The following is a 25,356-nucleotide window of genomic DNA, read 5'->3' on the forward strand; positions in this document are numbered from 1 at the left end:
TTCGACAAAATTCAACATCCATTTATGATAAAAACCCTCCAGAATGTAGGCATGGAGGGAACTTTCCTCAACATGATAAAGGCCATATATGACAAACCCACAGCCAACATCGTCCTAAATGGTGAAAAACTGAAAGCATTTCCACTAAGATCAGGAACAAGACAAGGTTGCCCACTCTCACCACTTTTCTTCAACATAGTTTTGGAAGTTTTAGTCACAGCAATCAGAGAAGAAAAGGAAAGAAAAGGAATCCAAGTCAGAAAAGAAGAAGTAAAGCTGTCACTGTTTGCAGACGTCATGATACTATACATAGAGAATCCTAAAGATGCTACCAGAAAACTAGTAGAGCTAATCAATGAATTTGGTAAAGTAGCAGGATACAAAATTAATGCACAGAAATCTCTGGCATTCCTATACACTAATGATAAAAAATCTGAAAGTGAAATCAAGAAAACACTCCCATTTACCACTGCAACAAAAAGAATAAAATAGCTAGGAATAAACCTTCCTAAGGAGAGAAAAGACCTGTATGCAGAAAATTATACGACACTGATGAAAGAAATTAATGATGATACAAATAGATGGAGAGATATACCATGTTCTTGGATTGGAAGAATTAACATTGTGAAAATGACTCTACTACCCAAAGCAATCTACAGATTCATCGCAATCCCTATCAAACTACCACTGGCATTTTTCACAGAACTAGAACAAAAAATTTCACAATTTGTATGGAAACACAAAAGACCCCGAATAGCCAAAGCAATCTTGAGAACGAAAAACGGAGCTGGAGGAACCAGGCTCCCTGACTTCAGACTATACTACAAAGCTACAGTAATCAAGACAGTATGGTACTGGCACAAAAAGAGAAAGATAGATCAATGGAACAGGATAGAAAGCCCAGAGATAAACCCACGCACATATGGTCACCTTATCTTTGATAAAGGAGGCAGGAATGTACAGTGGAGAAAGGACAGCCTCTTCAATAAGTGGTGCTGGGAAAACTGGACAGGGACATGTAAAAGTATGAGACTAGATCACTCCCTAACACCATACACAAAAATAAGCTCAAAATGGATTAAAGACCTAAATGTAAGGCCAGAAACTATCAAACTCTTAGAGGAAAACATAGGCAGAACACTATGACATAAATCACAGCAAGATCCTTTTTGACCCACCTCCTAGAGACATGGAAATAAAAACAAAAATAAACAAATGGGACCTAATGAAACTTCAAAGTTTTTGCACAGCAAAGGAAACCATAAACAAGACCAAAAGACAACCCTCAGAATGGGAGAAAATATTTGCAAATGAAGCAACTGACAAAGGATTCATCTCCAAAATTTATAAGCAGCTCATGCAGCTCAATAACAAAAAAACAAACAAGCCAATCCAAAAATGGGCAGAAGACCTAAATAGACATTTCTCCAAAGAAGATATACAGCCTGCCAACAAACACATGAAAGAATGCTCAACATCATTAGTCATTAGAGAAATGCAAATCAAAACTACAATGAGATATCATCTCACACCAGTCAGAATGGCCATCATCAAAAAATCTACAAACAGTAAATGCTGGAGAGGGTGTGGAGAAAAGGGAACACTCTTGCACTGCTGGTGGGAATGTGAAGTGGTACAGCCATTATGGAGAACAGTATAGAGGTTCCTTAAAAAACTACAAATAGAACTACCATATGACCCAGCAGTCCCACTACTGGACATATACCCTGAGAAAACCATAATTCAAAAAGAGTCATGTACCAAAGTGTTCATTGCAGCTCTATTTACAATAGCCCAGAGATGGAAACAACCTAAGTGTCCATCGTTGGATGAATGGATAAAGAAGATGTGGTACATATATACAACGGAATATTACTCAGCGATAAAAAGAAACGAAACTGAGCTATTTGTAATGAGGTGGATGGACCTAGAGTCTGTCATACAGAGTGAAGTAAGTCAGAAAGAGAAAGACAAATACCGTATGCTAACACATATATATGGAATTTAAGAAAAAAATGTCATGAAGAACCTAGGGGTAAGACAGGAAGAAAGACACAGACCTAGTAGAGAATGGACTTGAGGATATGGGGAGGGGGAAGGGTAAGCTGGGACAAAGTGAGAGAGAGGCATGGACATATATACACTACAAACGTAAAATAGATAGCTCGTGGGAAGCAGCCACAGAGCACAGGGAGACCAGCTCGGTGCTTTGTGACCAACTAGAGGGGTGGGGTAGGGAGGGTGGGAGGGAGGGAGACGCAAGAGGGAAGAGACATGGGAACACATGTATATGTATAACTGATTCACTTTCTTATAAAGCAGAAACCAACACACCATTGTAAAGCAATTATACTCCAATAAAGATGTAGAAAAAAAAAACAAAGAGCGAGAAGCTTTAAAGAACAAACAGAGGTGAACAATACAACTGGAAAGAAAAATAGAATAGAAGGAATCGATAGCAGAATAAATGAGACAAACGAACGAATAAGTGAGTTGTCAGACAGGTTGGTGGAAATCACTGCTGCAGAACAGAATAAAGAAAAAAGAATGAGGGGGCTTCCCTAGTGGCGCAGTGGTTGGGAGTCCGCCTGCCAGTGCAGGGGACGCGGGTTCGTGCCCTGGTCTGGGAGGACCCCACATGCCGCGGAGCGGCTGGGCCCGGGAGCCATGGCCGCTGAGCCTGCGCGTCCGGAGCCTGTGCTCCGCAACGGGAGAGGCCACAACAGTGAGAGGCCCGTGTAACGCAAAAAAAAAAAAAAAAAGAAAATAGAATGAAAAGAAATGAGGACAGTCTGAGAGAACTCTGGGACAACATTAAATGCACCAACATTCACATTATAGGGGTCCCAGAAGAAGAGGGAGAGAAAGGGCCTGAAAAATATTTGCAGAGATAATAGCCAAAAACTTCCCTAACATGGGAAAGGAAACACTCAAGTCCAGAGAGTTCCATATAGGATAAACCCAAGGAGGAATACACCAAGAAACATATTAATCAAATTTATAAAAATTAAAGACAAAGAGAAGATATTAAAAGCAACAAATCATATACAAGGACTCCCCATACGGTTATCAGCTGATTTTACAGCAGAAACTCTGCAGACCTGAAGGGAGTGGCACAATATATTTAAAGTGATGCAGCCAAGAATACTCTACCCAGCAAGGTTCTCACTCAGATTCGACGGAGAAATCAAAAGCTTAATGGACAAGCAGAAGCTAAGAGAATTCAGCACCACCAAACCTGCTTTACAACAAATGCTAAAAGGAACTTCTCTAGATGGAAAAGAAAGGCCACAACTAAAAACAAGAAAATTACAAACGGGAAAGCTGACCAGTAAAGGCAAACATACAGTAAAGGTAGGAAATCATCCACACACAAATATGATATGAAAACCAGCAATCATGGGACTTCCCTCGTGGTCCAGTGGGTAAGACTCTGTGTTCCCAATGCAGGAGGCCCGGGTTCGATCCCTAGTGGGTGAACCAGATCCCACATGCATGCCACAACTAAGCATGCCACAACTAAGAGTCCGCATGCTGCAACTAAGACGTCTGCATGCTGCAACTAAGAAGTCCGCATGCCGCAACTAAAAGATCCCGCATGCTGCAACAAAGATCCCGCGTGCTGCAACTAAGACTCAGCGCAGCCAAAATAAATAAATAAACAAATAGATAGATAGATAACACCAGCAATCATGAGAAGAGAGTACAAATGCAGGATGTTAGAAATGCATTTGAAATTAAGAGACCAGCACTTAGAACAATCTTGTATATATAGACTGCTATAACAAAACCTCATGGTAACTGCAAACCAAAAATCTACAATAGATACACACACAAAAAAGCAGCAGCAATCCAAACAAAACACTAAAGAGGGCTTCCCTGGTGGCGCAGTGGTTGAGTCCGCCTGCCGATGCAGGGGACACGGGTTCGTGCCCCGGTCCGGGAGGATCCCACATGTTGCGGAACGGCTGGGTCCATGAGCCATGGCCACTGAGCCTGTGCGTCCGGAGCCTGTGCCCCGCAACGGGAGAGGCCACAACAGTGGGAGGCCCGCGTACCGCAAAAAAAAAAACAAAAAACACACAAAACACTAAAGATAGGCATCAAATCACAAGCGAAGAGAACAAAAGAGGAAGGGAAGAAAAAAGATGTACAAAACAAATCCAAAACAATTAACAAAACAGCAATAAGAGCATACATATTGATAATTACCTTAAATGTAAATGGATTAAATGCTCCAACCAAAAGACACAGACTGGCTGAATGGATACAAAAACAAGACCCGTATATATGCTGTCTACAAGAGACCCACTTCAGACATAGGGACACATACAGACTGAAAGTGAGGGGATGGAAAAACGTATTCCATGCAAATGGAAATCAAAAGAAAGCTTGAGTAGCAATTCTCATATCAGACAAAATAGACTTTAAAATATAGACTGTTATAAGAGACAAAGAAGGATACTGCATAATGATCAAGGGATCAATCCAAGAAAAAGATATAATTGTAAATATACATGCACCCAAGATAGGAGCACCTCAATATATAGGCAAATGCTAACAGCCATAAAAGGAGAAATCAACAGTAACACAATAATAGTGGGGGACTTTAACACCCCACTTACATCAGTGGACAGAACATCCAGACAGAAAATCAAATAAGGAAACACAAGGCTTAAATGACACATTAGAGCAAATGAACTTAATTGATATTTATAGAACATTCCATCTGAAAGCAGAATATACATTCTTCTCAAGTGCACATGACCCATTCTCCAGGGCAGACTACATGCTGGGCCACAAAGCAAGCCTTGGTAAATTTAAGAAAACTAAAATCATATCAAGCATCTTCTCCAACCACAATGCTATGAGATTAGAAATCAACTACAAGAAAAAAAACTGAAAAACACAAACACATGGAAGCTAAACAATATGTTACTAAACAACCAATGGATTGCTGAAAAAAATCAAAGAGGAAATCCAAAAATAGCTAGAGACAAAAGAAAATGAAAACATGATGATCCAAAACCGATGGGATGCAGCAAAAGCAGTTCTATGAGGGAAGTTCACAGCAATACAATCTGACCTCAGGAAACAAGAAAAATCTCAAATGAACAACCTAACCTTACACCTAAAGCAACTAGAGGATGAAAAACAAACAAAACCCAAAGTTAGTAGAAGGAAAGAAATCATAAAAATCAGAGCAGAAATAAATGAAATAAAAAAAAGAAAGAAATGAAATAGAGATGAAGAAAACATAGGAAAGATCAATGAAGTTAAAGCTGGTTCTTTGAAAGGCTAAACAAAATTGATAAACCTTTAGCCAAACTCATCAAGAAAAAAAGGGAGAGGGCTCAAATCAATAAAATTAGCAATGAAAAAAGAAGAAGTTACAATGGACACCACAGAAATACTAAGGATAATAAGAGACTACTACAAGCAACTATATGCCAATAAAATGGGCAACCTAGAAGAAGTGGACAAATTCTTAGAAAGGTACAATCTTCCAAGACTGAACCAGGAAGAAATAGAAAATATGAACAGACCTATCACAAGTACTGAAATTGAAACTGTGATTAAAAAACTACCACAATCAAAAGTCCAGGACCAGATGGCTTCACAGGCGAATTCTATCAAGCATTTAGACAAGAGTTAACACCTATCCTTCTGAAACTATTCCAAAAAACTGCAGAGGAAGGAAGACTCCCAAACTCATTCTATGAGGCCACCATCACCCTGATACGAAAACCAGACAAAGATACCACAAAAATAGAAAGAAACCAATATCACTGATTAACATAGATGCAAAAATCCTCAAAAAAATAATAGCAAACTGAATCCAACAATACATTAAAAGGATAATACACCATGATCAAGTGGGATGCAAGGATTTTTCAATATCTACAAATCAATCAGTGGGATACACCACATTAACAAACTGAAGCATAAAAACCATATGATCATGTAATAGATGCAGAAAAAGCTCTTGACAAAACTCAACACCCATTTATTATAAAAACTCTCCAGAAGGTAGGCATAGAGGGAACCTACCTCAACATAATAAAGGCCATATATGACAAACCCACAGCTAACATCATACTCAACAGTGAAAAGCTGAAAGCATTTTCTCTAGGATCAGGAACAAGACGAGGATGTCCACTCTTGCCACTTTTATACAACACAGTTTTGGAATTCCTAGCCATGGGAATTAGAGAAGTAAAAGAAATAAAAGGAATCCAAATTGGAAAAGAAGTAAAACTGTCACTGTTTGCAGATGACTGTAAACAGTCATCTGTTTACACTGTTTATACTGTACACAGAAAATCCTAAAGATAATACCATAAAACTACTAGAGCTCATCAATAAATTCAGTAAAGTTGCAGGATACAAAATTAATATACAGAAATCTGTTGCATTTCTATACATTAACAATGAAAGACCAGAAAGAGAAATTAAAGAAACAATCCCACTTACCAATGCATCAAAAAGAATAAAATATCTAGGAATAAACCTGCCCAAGGAGGCAAAAGACCTATACTCTGAAAACTATAAGACGCTGATGAAAGAAATTGAAGATAACACAAACAAATTGAAAGATAGACTATGTTCTTGGATTGGAAGAATCAATATTGTCAAAATGACTATACTACTCAAGGCAATCTACAGATTCAATGCAATCCTTATTAAACTACCAATGGCATATTTCACAGAACTAGAACAAAAAAATTTAAAAATTTGTATGGAAACACAAAAGACCCGAATAGCCAAAGCAATCCTGAGAAAGAAAAATGGAGCTGGAGGAACCAGACTCCCTGATTTCAGACTATACTACAAAGCTACAGTAATCAAAACAGTATGGTACTGGCACAAAAACAGAAATATAGATCAGGGGAACAGGATAGAAAGCCTAGAAATAAACCCACGTGCCTATGGTCAATTAATCTATGACAAAGGAGACAAGAACATACAATGGAGAAATGGTGCTGGGACAACTGGACAGCTACATGTAAAAGAATGCAACTAGAACATTCTCTAACACCATACACAAAAATAAACTCAAAAAAGATTAAAGACCTAAATGAAGACTGGATACTGTAAAACTCTCAGAGGAAAACATAGGCAGAACACTCTGACATAAATCACAGCAATAACTTTTTGGATCCACCATCTAGAGTAATGAAAATAAAAATAAACAAATGGGACCTAATTAAACTTAAAAGCTTTTGCACAACAAAGGAAATCATAAACAAAATGAAAAGGCAACCCACAGAATGGGATAAAATATTTGCAAATGAAGCAACTGACAAGGGATTAATCTCCAAAATATACAAACAGCTCATGCAACTCAATATCAAAAAACAAACAACCTGATTGAAAAATGGGCAGAAGACCTGAACAGACATTTCTCCAAAGAAGACATACAGATGTCCAAAAAGCACATGAAAAGATGCTCAACACTGCTAATTATTAGAGAAATGGAAATCAAAACTACAGTGAGGTATCAGCTCACATGAGTCAGAATGGTCATCATCAAAAAGTCTACAAACAATAAATGCTAAAGAGGGTGTGGAGAAAAGAGAACCCTCCTACACTGTTGGTGGGAATTTAAATTGGTACAACTACTGTGGAGAACAGTATGGAGGTTCCTTAAAAAACTAAGAACTACCAGGCTTCCCTGGTGGCACAGTGGTTCAGAGTCTGCCTGCCGATACAGGAGACACGGGTTCGTGCCCCGGTCCGGGAAGATCCCACATGCCGCAGAGCGGCTGGACCCGTAAGTCATGGCCGCTGAGCCTGCGTGTCCGGAGCCTGTGCTCCGCAACGGGAGAGGCCACAACAGTGAGAGGCCTGCATACTGCAAAAAAAAAAACAAACAACCAGGGCCTCCCTGGTGGCGCAGTGGTTGAGAGTCCGCCTGCCGATGCAGGGGATGCGGGTTCGTGCCCCGGTCTGGGAGGATCCCATATGCCGCGGAGCGGCTGGGCCCGTGAGCCATGGCCGCTGGGCCTGCGCGTCCGGAGCCTGTGCTCCGCAATGGGAGGGGCCACAACAGTGAGAGGCCCGCATACCGCAAAAAGAAAAAAAAAAAAAACAACCAAAAAAAACCCCAAAAAACTAAGAACTACCATTTGATCCAGCACTCTCACTCCTGGGCATATATCCAGAAAAAATCATAATTCGAAATGATACATGCACTCCAATGTTCAGGACAGCACTATTTACAACAGCCAAGACATGGAAGCAACCTAAATGTCCATCGAGAGGAATGGATGAAGAAGATGTGGTACAGGTGCCGGCCTCTGACGCCGCAGGCTCGCCCCGCACTCCGTACCCCTCCCTCCCCCCGGCCTGAGTGAGCCAGAGACCCGAAGCAGCTGCTCCTTTAACCCCGTCCTGTCTGAGCGAGGAACCGACACCCTCCAGCGACCTACACGCACAGGTGGGGCCAAATCCAAAGCTGAGCCCCGGGAGCTGTGTGAACAAAGAAGAGAAAGGGAAATCTCTCCCAGCAACCTCAGGAGCAGCGGATTAAAACTCCACAATCAACGTGATGTACCCTGCATCTGTGGAATACCTGAATGGATAATGAATCATCCCAAATTGAGGAGGTGGACTTTGAGAGCAAGATTTATGATTTTTTTTCCCCTTTTCCTCTTTTTGTGAGTGTGTATGTGTATGCTTCTGTGTGAGATTTTGTCTGTATAGCTTTGAGTCCACCATTTGTCCTAGGGTTCTATCTGTCCGTTTTTTTGTTTGTTTAAAAAAATTTTTTTTCTTAATAATTATTTTTTATTTTAATAACTTTATTTTATTTTATCTTACTTTATTTTAGTTTATCTTCTTTCTTTCTTTTCTTCCTTCCTTCCCCCCTTCCTCCCTCCTTCGTTCCTTCCTTCCTTCTTCTAATTCTTTCTTTCTACTTTTTCTCCCTTTTATTCTGAGCTGTGTGGATGAAAGGCTCTTGGTGCTGCAGCCAGGAGTCAGTGCTGTGCCAATGAGGTGGGAGGGCCAACTTCAGGACACTGATCCACAAGAGACCTCCCAGCTCCACATAATATCAAATGGCGAAAATCTCCCAGAGATCTCCATCTCAACACCAGCACCCAGCTTCACTCAACGACCAGCAAGCTATAGTGCTGGACACCCTATGCCAAACAACTAGCAAGACAGGAACACAACCCCACCCATTAGCAGAGAGGTTGCCTAAAATCATAATAAGTCCACAGACACCACAAAATACACCACCAGACGTGGACCTGCCCACAAGAATGACAAGATCCAGCCTCATCCACCAGAACACAGGCACTAGTCCCCTCCACCACGAAGCCTACACAACCCACTGAACCAAACTTAGCCACTGGGGACAGACACCAAAAACAACGGGAACTATGAACCTGCAGCCTGCAAAAAGGAAACCCCAAACACAGTAAGATAAGCAAAATGAGAAGATAGAAAAACACACAGCAGATGAAGGAGCAAGATAAAAACCCACTAGACCTAACAAATGAGGAGGAAATAGGCAGTCTACCTGAAAAAGAATTCAGAATAATGATAGTAAAGATGATCCAAAATCTTGGAAACAGAATAGAGAAAATGCAAGAAACATTTAACAAGGACCTAGAAGAACGAAAGATGAAACAAGCAACGATGAACACACAATAAATGAAATTAAAAATACTCTAGATGGGATCAATAGCAGAATAACTGAGGCAGAAGAACGGATAAGTGACCTGGAAGATAAAATAGTGGAAATAACTACTGCAGAGCAGAATAAAGAAAAAAGAATGAAAAGGACTGAGGACAGTCTCAGAGACCTCTGGGACAACATTAAACGCACCAACATTCGAATTATAGGGGTTCCAGAAGAAGAAGAGAAAAAGAAAGGGACTGAGAAAATACTTGAAGAGATTATAGTTGAAAACTTCCCTAATATGAGAAAGGAAATAGTTAATCAAGTCCAGTAAGCACAGAGAGTCCCATACAGGATAAATCCAAGGAGAAACACGCCAAGAGACACATTAATCAAACTGTCAAAAATTAAATACAAAGAAAACATATTAAAAGCAACAAGGGAAAAACAACAAATAACACACAAGGGAATCCCCATAAGGTTAACAGCTGATCTTTCAGCAGAAACTCTGCAAGCCAGAAAGGACTGGCAGGACATATTTAAAGTGATGAAGGAGAAAAGCCTGCAACCAAGATTACTCTACCCAGCAAGGATCTCATTCAGCTTTGATGGAGAAATTAAAACCTTTACAGACAAGCAAAAGCTGAGAGAATTCAGCACCACCAAGCCAGCTTTACAACAAATGCTAAAGTAACTTCTCTAGGCAAGAAACACAAGAGAAGGAAAAGACCTACAATGATAAACCCAAAACAATTAAGAAAATGGGAATAGGAACATACATATCAATAATTACCTTAAATGTAAATGGACTAAATGCTCCCACCAAAAGACACAGACTGGCTGAATGGATACAAAAACAAGACCCATATATATGCTGTCTACAAGAGACCCACTTCAGACCTAGAGACACATACAGACTGAAGGAAGGGGATGGAAAAAGATATTCCATGCAAATGGAAACCAAAAGAAAGCTGGAGTAGCAATTCTCATATCAGACAAAATAGACTTAAAAATAAAGACTCTCAGAAGAGACAAAGAAGGACACTACATAATGAGCAAGGGATTGATCGAAGAAGAAGATATAACAATTGTAAATATTTATGCACCCAACATAGGAGCACCTCAATACATAAGGCAAATACTAACAGTCATAAAAGGGGAAATCGACAGTAACACATTCATAGTAGGGGACTTTAACACCCCACTTTCACCAATGGACAGATCATCCAAAATGTAAATAAATAAGGAAACACAAGCTTTAAATGATACATTAAACAAGATGGACTTAATTGATATCTATAGGACATTCCATCCAAAAACAACAGAATACACATTTTTCTCAAGTGCTCATGGAACATTCTCCAGGATAGATCATATCTTGGGTCACAAATCAAGCCTTGGTAAATTTAAGAAAATTGAAATTGTATCAAGTATCTTTTCTGACCACAATGCTATGAGACTAGATATCAATTACAGGAAAAGATCTGTAAAAAATACAAACACATGGAGGCTAAACAATACACTACTTAATAACGAAGTGATCACTGAAGAAATCAAAGAGGAAATAAAAAAATATCTAGAAACAAATGACAATGGAGACACGACGACCCAAAACCTATGGGACGCAGCAAAAGCAGTTCTAAGAGGGAAGTTTATAGCAATACAATCCTACCTTAAGAAACAGGAAACATCTCGAATAAACAACCCAACCTTGCACCTAAAACAATTAGAGAAAGAAGAACAAAAAACCCCCAAAGTTAGCAGAAGGAAAGAAATCATAAAGATCAGATCAGAAATAAATGAAAAAGAAATGAAGGAAACGATAGCAAAGATCAATAAAACTAAAAGCTGGTTCTTTGAGAAGATAAACAAAATTGATAATCCATTAGCCAGACTCATCAAGAAAAAAAGGGACAAGACTCAAATCAATAGAATTAGAAATGAAAAAGGAGAAGTGGGCTTCCGTGGTGGCGCAGTGGTTGAGAGTCCGCCTGCCGATGCAGGGGACACGGGTTCGTGCCCCGGTCCGGGAAGATCCCACATGCCGCGGAGCGGCTAGGCCCGTGAGCCATGGCTGCTGGGCCTGCATGTCCAGAGCCTGTGCTCCGCAACGGGAGAGGCCACAGCAGTGAGAAGCCCATGTAATGCAAAAAAAAAAAAAGAAAAAGGAGAAGTAACAACTGACACTGCAGAAATACAAAAGATCATGAGAGATTACTACAAGCAACTCTAGGCCAATAAAATGGACAACCTGGAAGAAATGGACAAATTCTTAGAAATGCACAATCTGCCAAGACTGAATCAGGAAGAAATAGAAAACATGAACAGACCAATCACAAGCACTGAAATTGAAATTGTGATTAAAAATCTTCCAACAAACAAAAGCCCAGGACCAGATGGCTTCACAGGCGAATTCTATCAAACATTTAGAGAAGAGCTAACACCTGTCCTTCTCAAACTCTTCCAAAATATAGCAGAGGGACGAACACTCCCAAACTCATTCTATGAGGCCACCATCACCTTGATACCAAAACCAGACAAGGATGTCACAAAGAAAGAAAACTAGAGGCCAATATCACTGATGAACATAGATGCAAAAATCACCAACAAAATACTAGCAAACAGAATCCAACAACTCATTAAAAGGATCATACACCATGATCAAGTGGGGTTTATTCCAGGAATGCAAGGATTCTTCAATATACGCAAATCAATCAACGTGATACACCATATTAACAAATTGAAGGAGAAAAACCATATGATCATTTCAATAGATGCAGAGAAAGCTTTCGACAAAATTCAACACCCATTTATGATAAAAACCCTGCAGAAAGTAGGCATAGAGGGAACTTTCCTCAACATAATAAAGGCCATATATGACAAACCTACAGCCAACATCGTCCTCAATGGTGAAAAACTGAAACCATTTGCACTAAGATTAGGAACGAGACAAGGTTGCCCACTCTCACCACTCCTATTCAACATAGTTTTGGAAGTTTTAGTCACAGCAATCAGAGAAGAAAAGGAAAGAAAAGGAATCCAAGTCAGAAAAGAAGAAGTAAAGCTGTCACTGTTTGCAAACAACATGATACTATACATAGAGAATCCTAAAGATGCTACCAGAAACCTACTAGAGCTAATCAATGAATTTGGTAAAGTTTCAGGATACAAAATTAACATACAGAAATCCATTGCATTTCTATACATTAACAATGAAAGATCAGAAAGAGAAATTAAAGAAACAATCTCATTTACCACTGCAACAAAAAGAATAAAATAGCTAGGAATAAACCTTCCTAAGGAGAGAAAAGACCTGTATGCAGAAAATTATAAGACACTGATGAAAGAAATTAATGATGATACAAATAGATGGAGAGATATACCATGTTCTTGGATTGGAAGAATTAACATTGTGAAAATGACTCTACTACCCAAAGCAATCTACAGATTTAGCGCAATCCCTATCAAACTACCACTGGCATTTTTCACAGAACTAGAACAAAAAATTTCACAATTTGTATGGAAACACAAAAGACCCCGAATAGCCAAAGCAATCTTGAGAACAAAAAACGGAGCTGGAGGAACCAGGCTCCCTGACTTCAGACTATACTACTAAGCTACAGTAATCAAGATAGTATGGTACGGGCACAAAAAGAGAAAGATAGATCAATGGAACAGGATAGAAAGCCCAGAGATAAACCCACGCACATATGGTCACCTTATCTTTGATAAAGGAGGCAGGAATGTACAGTGGAGAAAGGACAGCCTCTTCAATAAGTGGTGCTGGGAAAACTGGACAGGGACATGTAAAAGTATGAGACTAGATCACTCCCTAACACCATACACAAAAATAAGCTCAAAATGGATTAAAGACCTAAATGTAAGGCCAGAAACTATCAAACTCTTAGAGGAAAACATAGGCAGAACACTATGACATAAATCACAGCAAGATCCTTTTTGACCCACCTCCTAGAGACATGGAAATAAAAACAAAAATATACAAATGGGACCTAATGAAACTTCAAAGCTTTTGCACAGCAAAGGAAACCATAAACAAGACCAAAAGACAACCCTCAGAATGGGAGAAAATATTTGCAAATGAAGCAACTGACAAAGGATTCATCTCCAAAATTTATAAGCAGCTCATGCAGCTCAATAACAAAAAAACAAACAAGCCAATCCAAAAATGGGCAGAAGACCTAAATAGACATTTCTCCAAAGAAGATATACAGACTGCCAACAAACACATGAAAGAATACTCAACATCATTAATCATTAGAGAAATGCAAATCAAAACTACAATGAGATATCATCTCACACCAGTCAGAATGGCCATCATCAAAAAATCTACAAACAGTAAATGCTGGAGAGGGTGTGGAGAAAAGGGAACACTCTTGCACTGCTGGTGGGAATGTGAAATGGTACAGCCATTATGGAGAACAGTATAGAGGTTCCTTAAAAAACTACAAATAGAACTACCATATGACCCAGTAATCCCACTACTGGGCATATAGCCTGAGAAAACCATAATTCAAAAAGAGTCATGTACCAAAATGTTCATTGCAGCTCTATTTACAATAGCCCAGAGATGGAAACAACCTAAGTGTCTATCATCGGATGAATGGATAAAGAAGATGTGGTACATATATACAACGGAATATTACTCAGCCATAAAAAGAAACGAAATAGAGCTATTTGTAATGAGGTGGATGGACCTAGAGTCTGTCATACAGAGTGAAGTAAGTCAGAAAAAGAAAGACAAATACCGTATGCTAACACATATATATGGAATTTAAGAAAAAAATATGTCATGAAGAAACTATGGGTAAGACAGGAATAAAGACACAGGCCTACTAGAGAATGGACTTGAGGATATGGGGAGGGGGAAATGTAAGCTGTGACAAAGCGAGAGAGAGGCATGGACATATATACACTACCAAACGTAAAATAGATAGCTAATGGGAAGCAGCCACATAGCACAGTGAGTTCAGCTCGGTGCTTTGTGACCATCTAGAGGGGTGGGATAGGGAGGGTGGGAGGGAGGGAGACGCAAGAGGGAAGAGATATGGCAACATATGTATGTGTATAACTGATTCACTTTGTTATAAAGCAGAAACTAACACACCATTGTAAAGCAATTATACTCCAATAAAGATGTAAAAAAAAAAAAGAAAGAAAAAACCAAATGCGAAGGATATGAGCCAATTAATGAGCCTCACCTCACCTAACAAAGACTCATATTAAAGCAAGCTTTCAGTCCCCTGGATGTCAGCTGATCCCTCTGCTGCCCCCGAAGCAGTGATGTAATAAAAGGGGAGCGTAAATGGGGTCAGAAGACTGAGCTGGCCTCTCCCTCCATGGCTTACTGGCTGTGTGACCCTCGGTGATCACTAAAATGGTCTGGACCTCAGGCTCCTTAACTATACACAAGGACAATGCTTCCTGCTGGTCAGAGTTATTCAGAAAATGCATGTTCAAGCTGAGGGTAGAGAAGGCTTCCAATAGAGGTTTGTCCCCTCTGAGCCTCTGTATGTTGGTGAACCACACCACCTTCCTTCAAAAAACTCCCTTTCACATTTTAACAAAGGAAAACAGTATCTTACCTCAATAAAAAACATGCCTATTACTACAGTTAATCAGAAACAGAAGCGCACATGCACACACACACACAGAAAACCAGAAAATGTGGACTTAATTTCAATTCTGAGTCAATAATACTTACAGCTATAACCCGGTAACCCCATCCAGTCAAAGCCAAAATCTGCCGGAAAAATACATCAGCAGTTCCGCTGACGGGAGGGAGAAATATGAGAGGACACCTGATATTTCTGGGGCCTGCATCGTAGAGCGACCAGATCTTACTGTCGTCATCATCCACAATAATCTGGAGGGAAAATTATAAGAAAAAAAAAAAGAAAAACCTCATGGATTGGGTTTTATATAGTTATTTCAGCACTATAATTTCACTGACAATTTTAATTACACTGCCTTGGTTGTTACAAGCTAATGCGGGGATCACATCAGACTAGCACATATAAAAAACGGGTTTGTCTCCATTTCTTTCTTCAGTGCTGACATAGTCCATGGAACTGCTTTATACTTCTCCCAAGAGCTGTTTTTTCTATCAGTTTTGAATTTTCCTCCCCAGCCATGATTATATGAAGTTTATTTTGTTTACCATTAAACAGTAAACTCTGTACATGGCATCTTATTTCTTCCCCATACTTCTGCCTGTGTGTGTGTGTGCACACGTGCATGTGCACGTGTGTGTGTGCACATAGGAGGAGGACAATTTGCAGAGTCATTCTTGGGTGCTGGCCCAGAGGGCGGGCTGGGATCAGCAGGGTCAGTGTGTGACCAGGGGAGGTGAGGGGAAGAAAAGACTCCAGGCTCCGGGGAGAAACTGGGTAGAGATGGGACCTCTCAAGAGATGCTTCAGTAGCCTGATCTAGACCAAGCCTCTGAAGGGGAGACCTCTGCTAGAGAGGAGGGACAAGGCAGGTATAGGTGTCACTGTCCCCAGAAAATGTTTCAAACCATTTAGTCAGTGTGGGGAATGGGCTCAGGGAAAAACTGGCTTTTTGGGGAAAAGGGGGTAAGAAGGAAGAAGGTCATCAGAAACCTTCCTGATTTAGTGGTTCTTGACCCAAAAAGGGAAACAGATGAGCATTACATGAGCTGAGACAAATCAGGTGTTTAGCACAGAGTTTGGCAGATATTGAGTGTTCAACAGTGTCAAGAGTGTTAGCTACAGTATGTACTGCATGATAGTTTAATTTTTGTTCTCTTTGGCTGACTTTTTGGTAGTTGGAAAAGTACATTAACTGCTTGAACTTTTGCCAATGCAAATCAACACTTATCCTTTTTACATTAAAAAGTTCAAGGTTCTATTTTCTGAGAGCTCCTAACTGGCAGTGCTGTGGGGACCATGGTGTCAATGTGGGTGGCGGCACACTAACCGGGGTCACCGGCATCACTGGGAGCAGACAACCAGGGCAAGGCAAAGCCCAGAGGGCCCTAACCAACACCTTCTGGAATTCCCCGGGTGACAGTATATCTCATGATTATGTTTTTGCCCTTTGTACTTGCCACTCACATTTTTGCTTTTCCTGTTTCTTTTTGCTCTGATTGTAGTAAAAAAAAATCTCAGTAACCTCTGACAGTGGTATGCGGTAAATTCCAACCTTATAGTAATAAAATTCATATGAGATAAGATATTCAGATCTCTGAAATGAAAATCTAGCACTATGAAATTTCAAGCAAACTTTTCATGTCTTGTGGGCCGAAATGACCAAAGGAGAAAATTACATCAGTGAAACTACTACTTCCAAGAATATTTAGGTAAGTTTGTGTTGTTTTGGGTCTGGTGATCAGCTTGCTGAGTGAGTCCATGGAGAGGAGCTCACATGAATTACTTGAGGGGATGGGACAAGGCAGAGGGGCTCTGGGGCAATTCTCCTAGCAATGGGCAGTAGTTCCTGGGGTAGCAAGAAGAAAGGCAGATTCCCTTTGGTAAGCTGCCAATTAGTTCTGGCTTTTTTTTTTTTGAAGGAATTTTTTCTTTTTTTAAAGAAGTTAATTAATTTTTGGCTGTGCTGGGTCTTTGTTGCTGACTGCGGGCTTTCTCTAGTTGCGGAGAGCGGGGGCTACTCTTTATTGTGGTGCGCAGGCTTCTCATTGCCGTGGCTTCTCTTGTGGCGGAGCATGGGCTCTAGGCGCACGGGCCTTAGTAGTTGTGGCACGCAGGCTCAGTAGTTGTGGCGCACAGGCTTAGTTGCTCAGCAGCATGTGGGATCTTCCTGGACCAGGGATCGAACCCGTGTCCCCTGCATTGGCAGGCGGATTCTTAACCGCTGTGCCACCAGGGAAGCCCAGTTCTGGCTTTGAAGCCAGATTAATTTGATTTTAATTTAAACTCGACTAGACTGTGTGACTTTAACATGTTAACCTCCATGAACTTCAGTTTTCCCATCTGCTAAGTGGGCACACCACTATCCACTTTGTTAAACTGTTGAAAGAATTAAATAAGATATTTGGGGACTTCCTACAACAGTGCCAGGTATATAGCAGGTATTCTGTCTATACTTGGAGACTGTATCTCAAATTTCTATATGAAGTGTAATTCTGTTATCAATTCAAACTTGCATGATACTTCCACAGCTATATATCCTGACAAAGTAATTACAACAGAGACATAGATGTTCTTCATATCATAGTACTCTAATATTTCTGCAAGGGGATCAGCAAAGATTTTATTCTGACACAACTTTTGTCTAGTGTGATCCCCAAACATTTGGGATTAAATTGGGACTCAGAGTCAACAAACTTCAATATAAGTGTTTAGCGTTTCTAGACATCCCAGGCATATAAAGTTTCCAAAAGATGACTATGGCAGAATGAGTATATATCACGGCAAACAGAGGACCTATAATGTGACTCACTGTAAATCTTAAATCTGAGGAACAGGAAAATGCTTTCTAATAGAATCTAACTGCACTTACTGTACAGTTGCAGTTGCTGTAAGCTTTCTACTAAACTATACAGAGGAGTACACATATTCCTGCTTGCTTGAATATGTAAAACCAATTATAAAATAATGAGTACAGTTATTCTCACTTTTACTCTTGAATGAGTCTCAAAAGTTGAATGTACTTGACAGGGAAGGGGTGAACTTTAGGCTCTGCAACCCAGTCACAATACTTGGCAATAACCTTTACTCTCAAACAATACTAAGACATAACATCTAAATCACAGATAAAAACAATTACAAGATTTTGTAAATAAGAGGTGTAGTAAAACCATACATACCTTTTTAAGGGGGACTGTACTTCTAAACCAGTTATAATCAGGAGAGATTTTAATCTCTCCCATGATCAGCTGAAATGGAGGTTAACCCTGAAATAAAAGCATGTGATGTTTCATGTCAAGAATTCATGTTTACATCAGCACTAAACGTAGAGTCTGGTCTAGCTCTACCAACAATACTTTAAAGGATAAAACTGAGGAAATGGGCTATTTCAAGCTATATGCTATATGCTTGTTGGCATATACTTAAACTACAGAAAACAATTTGGTGAAAACCTATAATCATGGAGCAGGAAGGGCCCTGAGAGAGAATTATTCCAACCCTCTTAATTCCCCCAGAAGAAGAATCTGGTCTAGAAAATTTTAATGACTTACCCAAGATCCCATGGCTATTGCAAAACCAGGACCAGACCCAGGACAGCCTTTTCTGACACCTGACTGTCTGTCCTAGTTAAATGATTCCAAATGCAGTAGCATAACCTATCTTTTGACAAGATCTTAAGAATCTATGTTAATAAAGATATTCCTGTCTGATAAAGTTCTAGAGAACAGTCCATACTAGAAAAAAGAGTTAATGTAAGCCTGCTTCCTCACAAATTCATAAAATGCCATAAATCTCACTCTAGGGGAACATAGCTTCAGAAACTCACACATAGTTTTTAATGCAAAACACAGGAAAACTTGCTGTTCATATGGATGTGGTTAAAAGTGATATAAGGTACTCTGAAAGATCTATGATAAGATACCAGAATAGACCTGAAGGCACAATAACTAGCAACAAAACAAAACATGTGCCTTTAGAAAAAATGTGTGGTCTTCTGTTGTGAGATTAGTGATTTCCAGCTTTTATAGCTGGAAAAGTCACTGACCCTTTTTGGGCTGTTTTCTCATCTGTGACTATTTCACCACTCTCTCTCCAAAGCATAGAACAGTGCTTGGTACACAGCAGGCATTATCTGTTGACTAAATAAATGACTACATCCTAAGCAGGCCAAACTAGGCAATCCTGGAGTCCCTTTTAACCCAGGTACCTACGAGCTTTCCATTAGCTGGGCATCTTCAACTTAAAGGCTACCCCTCTTTGCTCAGGGATCTGAGCTGTGTTGTAACAGGAACCTGAAAATTATAGTTCCTTGTTGCAGATTCTTATTGCCCAATGAAGAACTTCCACCCATCAGTATGGAAGGATTCAAATGCTTGTTTGCATCATGTCCTCTACCCCAGCACAAGCCTGGATTTTCCTAGCAGGGCTAGGATGAGTTTGAGACCCTAGGACTTAACTCCTGTGATGACTCTGAACTGCCAGTTTAGAGGGGCTTCTCTGGACTGGTCAGGAGCTGGGGATTCTAAAACCAACGAATCTTCCTCCTTGGCCCTCCAAATCTTCTCCCTCAAGAACACAGGGCACTGAGCAATCTCAACTGCTACCTCTAACCTTGGGGGTTACTAAACTGAACCCCAAGGAGATGGTAAATGTAGACATCCAATATTAAACCAGGTTTACAACCTTGACACTGTAATAATGGTCTCTTCTCTCAAGGCTAGGATGGTACTTAGAAGTTTATTAAAATCTTAAGTGGCTCTAAAATATCAAGAAAATTATCAGCCAGTCTTATGCTGAAAATCAGTGTGCACAGATGTAGTTCTTATTCATACTGAAATAAAGAAAATCATTCTTTGCATTTTCATTTTCTCTTAACAAATATTAATGTTAAAAATTGAAGCCATTTGGCTGGAGAGGGTGTGGAGAAAAGGGAACACTCTTGCACTGCTGGTGGGAATGTGAATTGGTACAGCCACTATGGAGAACAGTATGGAGGTTCCTTAAAAAACTAAAAATAGAACTACCATATGACCCAGCAATCCCACTACTAGGCATATACCCTGAGAAAACCGTAATTCAAAAAGAGACATGTACCAAAATGTTCATTGCAGCTCTATTCACAATAGCCCGGAGCTGGAAACAACCTAAGTGTCCATCATCGGATGAATGGATAAAGAAGATGTGGCACATATATACAATGGAATATTACTCAGCCATAAAAAGAAACGAAACTGAGCTATTTGTAATGAGGTGGATAGACCTAGAGTCTGTCATACAGAGTGAAGTTAGTCAGAAAGAGAAAGACAAATACCGTATGCTAACACATATATACGGAATTTAAAAAAAAAATGTCATGAAGAACCTAGGGGCAAAACGGGAATGAAGACGCAGACCTACTTGAGAATGGACTTGAGGATATGGGGAGGGGGAAGGGTGGGCTGTGACAAGGCGAAAGAGAGGCATGGACGTGTATACACTACCAAACGTCAGGTAGATAGATAGTGGGAAGCAGCCGCAGAGCACAGGGAGATCAGCTCGGTGCTTTGTGACCGCCTGGAGGGGTGGGATGGGGAGGGTGGGAGGGAGGGAGATGCATGAGGGAAGGGATGTGGGAACAGATGTATATGTATGACTGATTCACTTTGTTATAAAGCAGAAACTAATTAAAAAAATGAATAAATAAACTTAAAAAAAAAAAAAAAAAAAAAAAAAAAAAAACTAAAAATAGAACTACCATATGACCCAGCAATCCCACTACTAGGCATATACCCTGAGAAAACCGTAATTCAAAAAGAGACATGTACCAAAATGTTCATTGCAGCTCTATCCACAATAGCCCGGAGCTGGAAACAACCTAAGTGTCCATCATCAGATGAATGGATAAAGAAGATGTGGCACATATATACAATGGAATATTACTCAGCCATAAAAAGAAACGAAACTGAGCTATTTGTAATGAGGTGGATAGACCTAGAGTCTGTCATACAGAGTGAAGTAAGTCAGAAAGAGAAAGACAAATACCGTATGCTAACACATATATACGGAATTTAAAAAAAAAATGTCATGAAGAACCTAGGGGTAAAACGGGAATAAAGACACAGACCTACTTGAGAATGGACTTGAGGATATGGGGAGGGGGAAGGGTAAGCTGTGACAAAGCGAAAGAGAGGCATGGACATATATACACTACCAAACGTAAGGTAGATAGATAGTGGGAAGCAGCCGCAGAGCACAGGGAGATCAGCTCGGTGCTTTGTGACCGCCTGGAGGGGTGGGATGGGGAGGGTGGGAGGGAGGGAGATGCATGAGGGAAGGGATGTGGGAACAGATGTATATGTATGACTGATTCACTTTGTTATAAAGCAGAAACTAATAAAAAAAAATTGAAGCCATTTGAACTACAGCCTTTCTCTAAGCTGGTCACTGCTTTTAATTGAAAGCAACTAGCCCATATAGTTAATTCCAGAATATTTTCTACCTGGACAGACTTGAAATATTTCTATATCATCTAAATATTGCCTAATGGAGACATTTTCTAGTATTACAATACTATAAACAATCACTATTCTACAGGAGGAAATATCAAAAACATGTTTAGAAAAAAACCCTACTCAACAGATTTATAAAAAAACACTTTAGCTAATTAAAGCCAGAAAGTATGCTTCTAGATTCACCAAACTTGGGATAAAATAAAGTATTCATAGTTTGAATCAGTTGCAATCTACAAACCAAACTACCATACAAATACACATACACACATCATTCACAGGCACACACATTCACTGTCATCCACTTCTTCCCTAAGCAGTAAGTAGAAAGATGTTCCTCACCACAGTCCTCAGTATTATCCACTACCACCCAATATTATAATATTTTATAACTAATCTTGCTGGATGGAGAGATTCCACCCAACTGTAACTAAATTTTTGTAGAGGCAAGTGATTTTAACACTTGTGCTAGTTTGGCAGTACATGAAAGCTAAGATAGATACCAAATGTTGCATCTGACCAACTGACGTTTAAGTGAAAAAAAAAAAAAAAAAAAAAAAAAAAAACTGCTGCAAAGGGAAAGCAGCTGTGAGTGGTATGAAAAGGAAGTTTGTTCTCCCAGCTCTCTTTCATCCACTTCAGGGGAATACTTTTCCAAGTCACAAGGGGAACATTCTGCATAGGGCAAAAAAAAAAGGTTCACTGAGACTGTAACTCAACTGGTCAGTATTAAATAAGAAAGAATGTGGACCACGAACTCAATGCTGATTTGATCTCTCACAATTCTTCACAAAAACAAAAGCACCTGTTCATGTTGCTGGGAAAAGGGCTGCAGGAATTTTGCCTTAATCCTGCCTAAGGAAACCCCTCCTCAGGGAGTGCTCTGGACACCGGGGCCTCTCTGGCCCTTGTACTGCTCGACAATTAAACTGCTAGTTGCGAGTGTGCACCAAGAATTACGTGCACTTATCCCTCAAGGTTTCAGTAGAACCAGCCAGTTTACAGTCCACTTATCCCTCAGGGTTTCAACAGACCCTGCCAATTTAGAGTCAGTGAAATTGCCTTTACAAATGTTTAAGTCATCTAACCAGTTTAACTAGTCAGATGTTTTCTTACCCTTTATCTCAATCATATGATCTTCGTATGGACAATCTGTGATTATTATTAACACCAGCAATAACGAAATATTAGAACCTGAGAGTCTCTGGGCAATGCCATTGGCTTTTTAATGCAAGCCTCCATACCTCACCACACCAGTACAGAGCTATTCTTTTTTTAGGTTTCCTCAGGGGAAGATTTACCCCTCTTTTCTTCGGAAACTTATTCCCTTATCTTCTAAACCTCATGGGAGGAAAAGCTGACTACCTGACATTTCGACGGTGACACCTCATCTTGTACTCTGTCTTAGTATAAAAGCTTTTGGAAATTTGCACACAGCTATTCTATCACCCCTCAGTCTCTTGAAGCTTTGTGCCAACAGGAGCTGGAACATTGTAGGTGGAGACAAAGAAGCAGCATAAATGCAGAACTTATGACTCCCTAGGAAAAGTGAGACAGCCTAGCCCTGCTACTTTCCTCATGCCTCCTTCACAAGCCTCACACCTGGCCCGTACTCAGCAATGACAAAGGCATTTATCACTTTCAGGCTGAGATGCAATCTCCAAAATAACTAGTCTGCTCAGAGTTCTTAAAAGTTTACAGGAAAAACATGTTCCTGGGCTGCAGCACTGTAGCCCCAAAATGGTATTACAGTCGTATGCCCAGGTCAAGCGCCCCACTGCCCACCCCAGGCGACCCACACACAGATCTCCACCTTCTCCCAGTCCCACTGATGACAGCTACACAAAGGCAGGGGCACAGGCACACCAATCACCCCCATGAACTCAGACTCGACCTCAGACACACACAGGGACATGCAATCACGTGCATGGTCACATGAACCGACCCACTCAGGGCCACACTCACAAAGTCACACCGACAGAGGCAGCCGCGCACACTACAAACCATACTCACCTGCAGCCACAAACGCGTCACACACCCACATCCCCCGCTTCCCAGGGCCTCGCCCACCCCTCACCTGCCGTGGCCGCCCCCAGGTCCCTTTCCCTCCTCCCCAAGGCGGCTCTTCCCTCCACTAGGGGTGCGGGCCTGGGAAGCTGCTGGGCCCGGGTCGGGGCCGGCGGCTTGAGCGCTCAGTACCCGCAAGCGCTGTGGACCTTGGGGCGCGCTGGAGGGCCGGCCTCCGAGGGGCGGGGAGCGCAGCCAAGCGAGCCTCGGCCACCGCCCTCCCTCCTCCCGAATCTTACGCGCAGCTGGCTCGAGCCTCGCGTTTCCGGGTTCGGAGGGGCGGGGCCACGCCTCGAGGAAGGGGTGGAGCTGCGTGACTCCGGCGGTCACCATGGCGACGGGGCGGGTTGGACCACAGGGTGAGACTTCGGCCCTCTATTGTACATCCTGCCGGGTGCGGAGTCGGCATCCGCTCTGCCGGTGGCGGCGGGCGCGCGGAGGAGGTCCGAGGAGCCTCTGGGTCAGTTCTAGGTCACCCATGTGACGTGAGTACCTAGGGAGAGGTCGTGGGACTGGAAGAAAGGGGCGCCTGACCCTTGAAATCTGCCTCCACCTGCAGTTCGCACCCTCTTGGAGGAAGCAGATGCCGACCTTTTCTCTCCGCCGTGTAAAGCTTTGAGGGGATCCCTTTGGGTTACAGGCTTTGACGAACAGGGCTTTGTATACTCTCTTTTCTTGGCAAGATTTTTTTCCTTTGGCACAACTACAGACGCCCTCCCTAATCCTCCACTGTAACGCCCCCACCTCCCTTCCCAGACTTGTGCTGAGGTCCTGGGGATTTCCGGGAACAGCTCCCACTGAGCCTCCAGCTCCTTCATCACTTTCCCTTAAAGGAATAGAGAATATTAATCTATTTATAATCATTTTTCTTAAGATGTTGCAGAGGTCACGACTCTCCTTTTCAGTAAAATATTTGGAGATATGAAAAGGTTGAATAACATGTAAATCTCCTTGTTGGAAGTCTCTTGGTGATCCTCCAACAAGATCCTGCTGAAAATGCCTCTCCCTAATCTGTGTTAGGGAAAACCTGTACCCTGTTAAAGGCCTTTGCCTTTACTCTGGCAACTGTTTTGGGGATTAAGGTCAGGGGAGAATCCAAGTAAACTGAATCCTAAGTCATGACCTCTGTCCTTCCTGCTCAGGAGCCTTGGTTCCCAGTCTAGAACTTGGACAAATCCCAGACGAATTTCCCAAGAGCACAGTAACATATCCGCCTTTTTTCCCCCAAATCACCTTTTCAGAATTTTGAATCAGTAACAGAAAATGGTCTTCTATTATAAGCACCACATAGGTGCTATACAGGGAATGTTTTTGTGAACGATTTTTAACTTTGAGACTTTTCTAAAAAACTTGGAGAGGTTTAATGAATGGAATACCTGGCAAATCACTGGTTGTATTTATGTAAAATCCATTATGGGTACTCATTACATTGTTTATCTGTCTCCCCCAGTGGGCTGGGAGCTTTAATTTAGAGCAAAGTGAACAGAGTGATTTAACCAGTGCCTGAGCTATTATGACCTGGTTCATAATAAGTACTAAAT

General features: G+C 41.0%; 1 protein-coding gene across 4 annotated transcripts in view; it reads right to left on the minus strand.

The window, feature by feature from the left end:
• LOC308613636 (maspardin) overlaps positions 1–24,083 on the minus strand; it is a 39,192-nt gene extending 15,109 nt beyond the window's left edge. Inside the window, exons 1-3 of one of the 4 annotated variants that reach the window (XM_081227403.1) lie at positions 24,055–24,083; positions 18,440–18,526; positions 15,354–15,515 (exon numbers count right to left, since the gene is read on the minus strand). In XM_081227403.1, the coding sequence (XP_081083529.1) occupies positions 15,354–15,515; positions 18,440–18,502 (225 nt within the window). In that variant the 5' untranslated portion in view covers positions 18,503–18,526; positions 24,055–24,083. The other 3 variants (XM_081227402.1, XM_081227400.1, XM_081227401.1) reach the window with 3 other exon arrangements.
• Between the last annotated feature and the right edge of the window lie 1,273 nt (positions 24,084–25,356).

This window comes from Mesoplodon bidens (genome assembly GCF_964165515.1).
Source record: "Mesoplodon bidens genome assembly, chromosome: 3".
Taxonomy (NCBI): Eukaryota; Metazoa; Chordata; class Mammalia; order Artiodactyla; family Ziphiidae; genus Mesoplodon; species Mesoplodon bidens.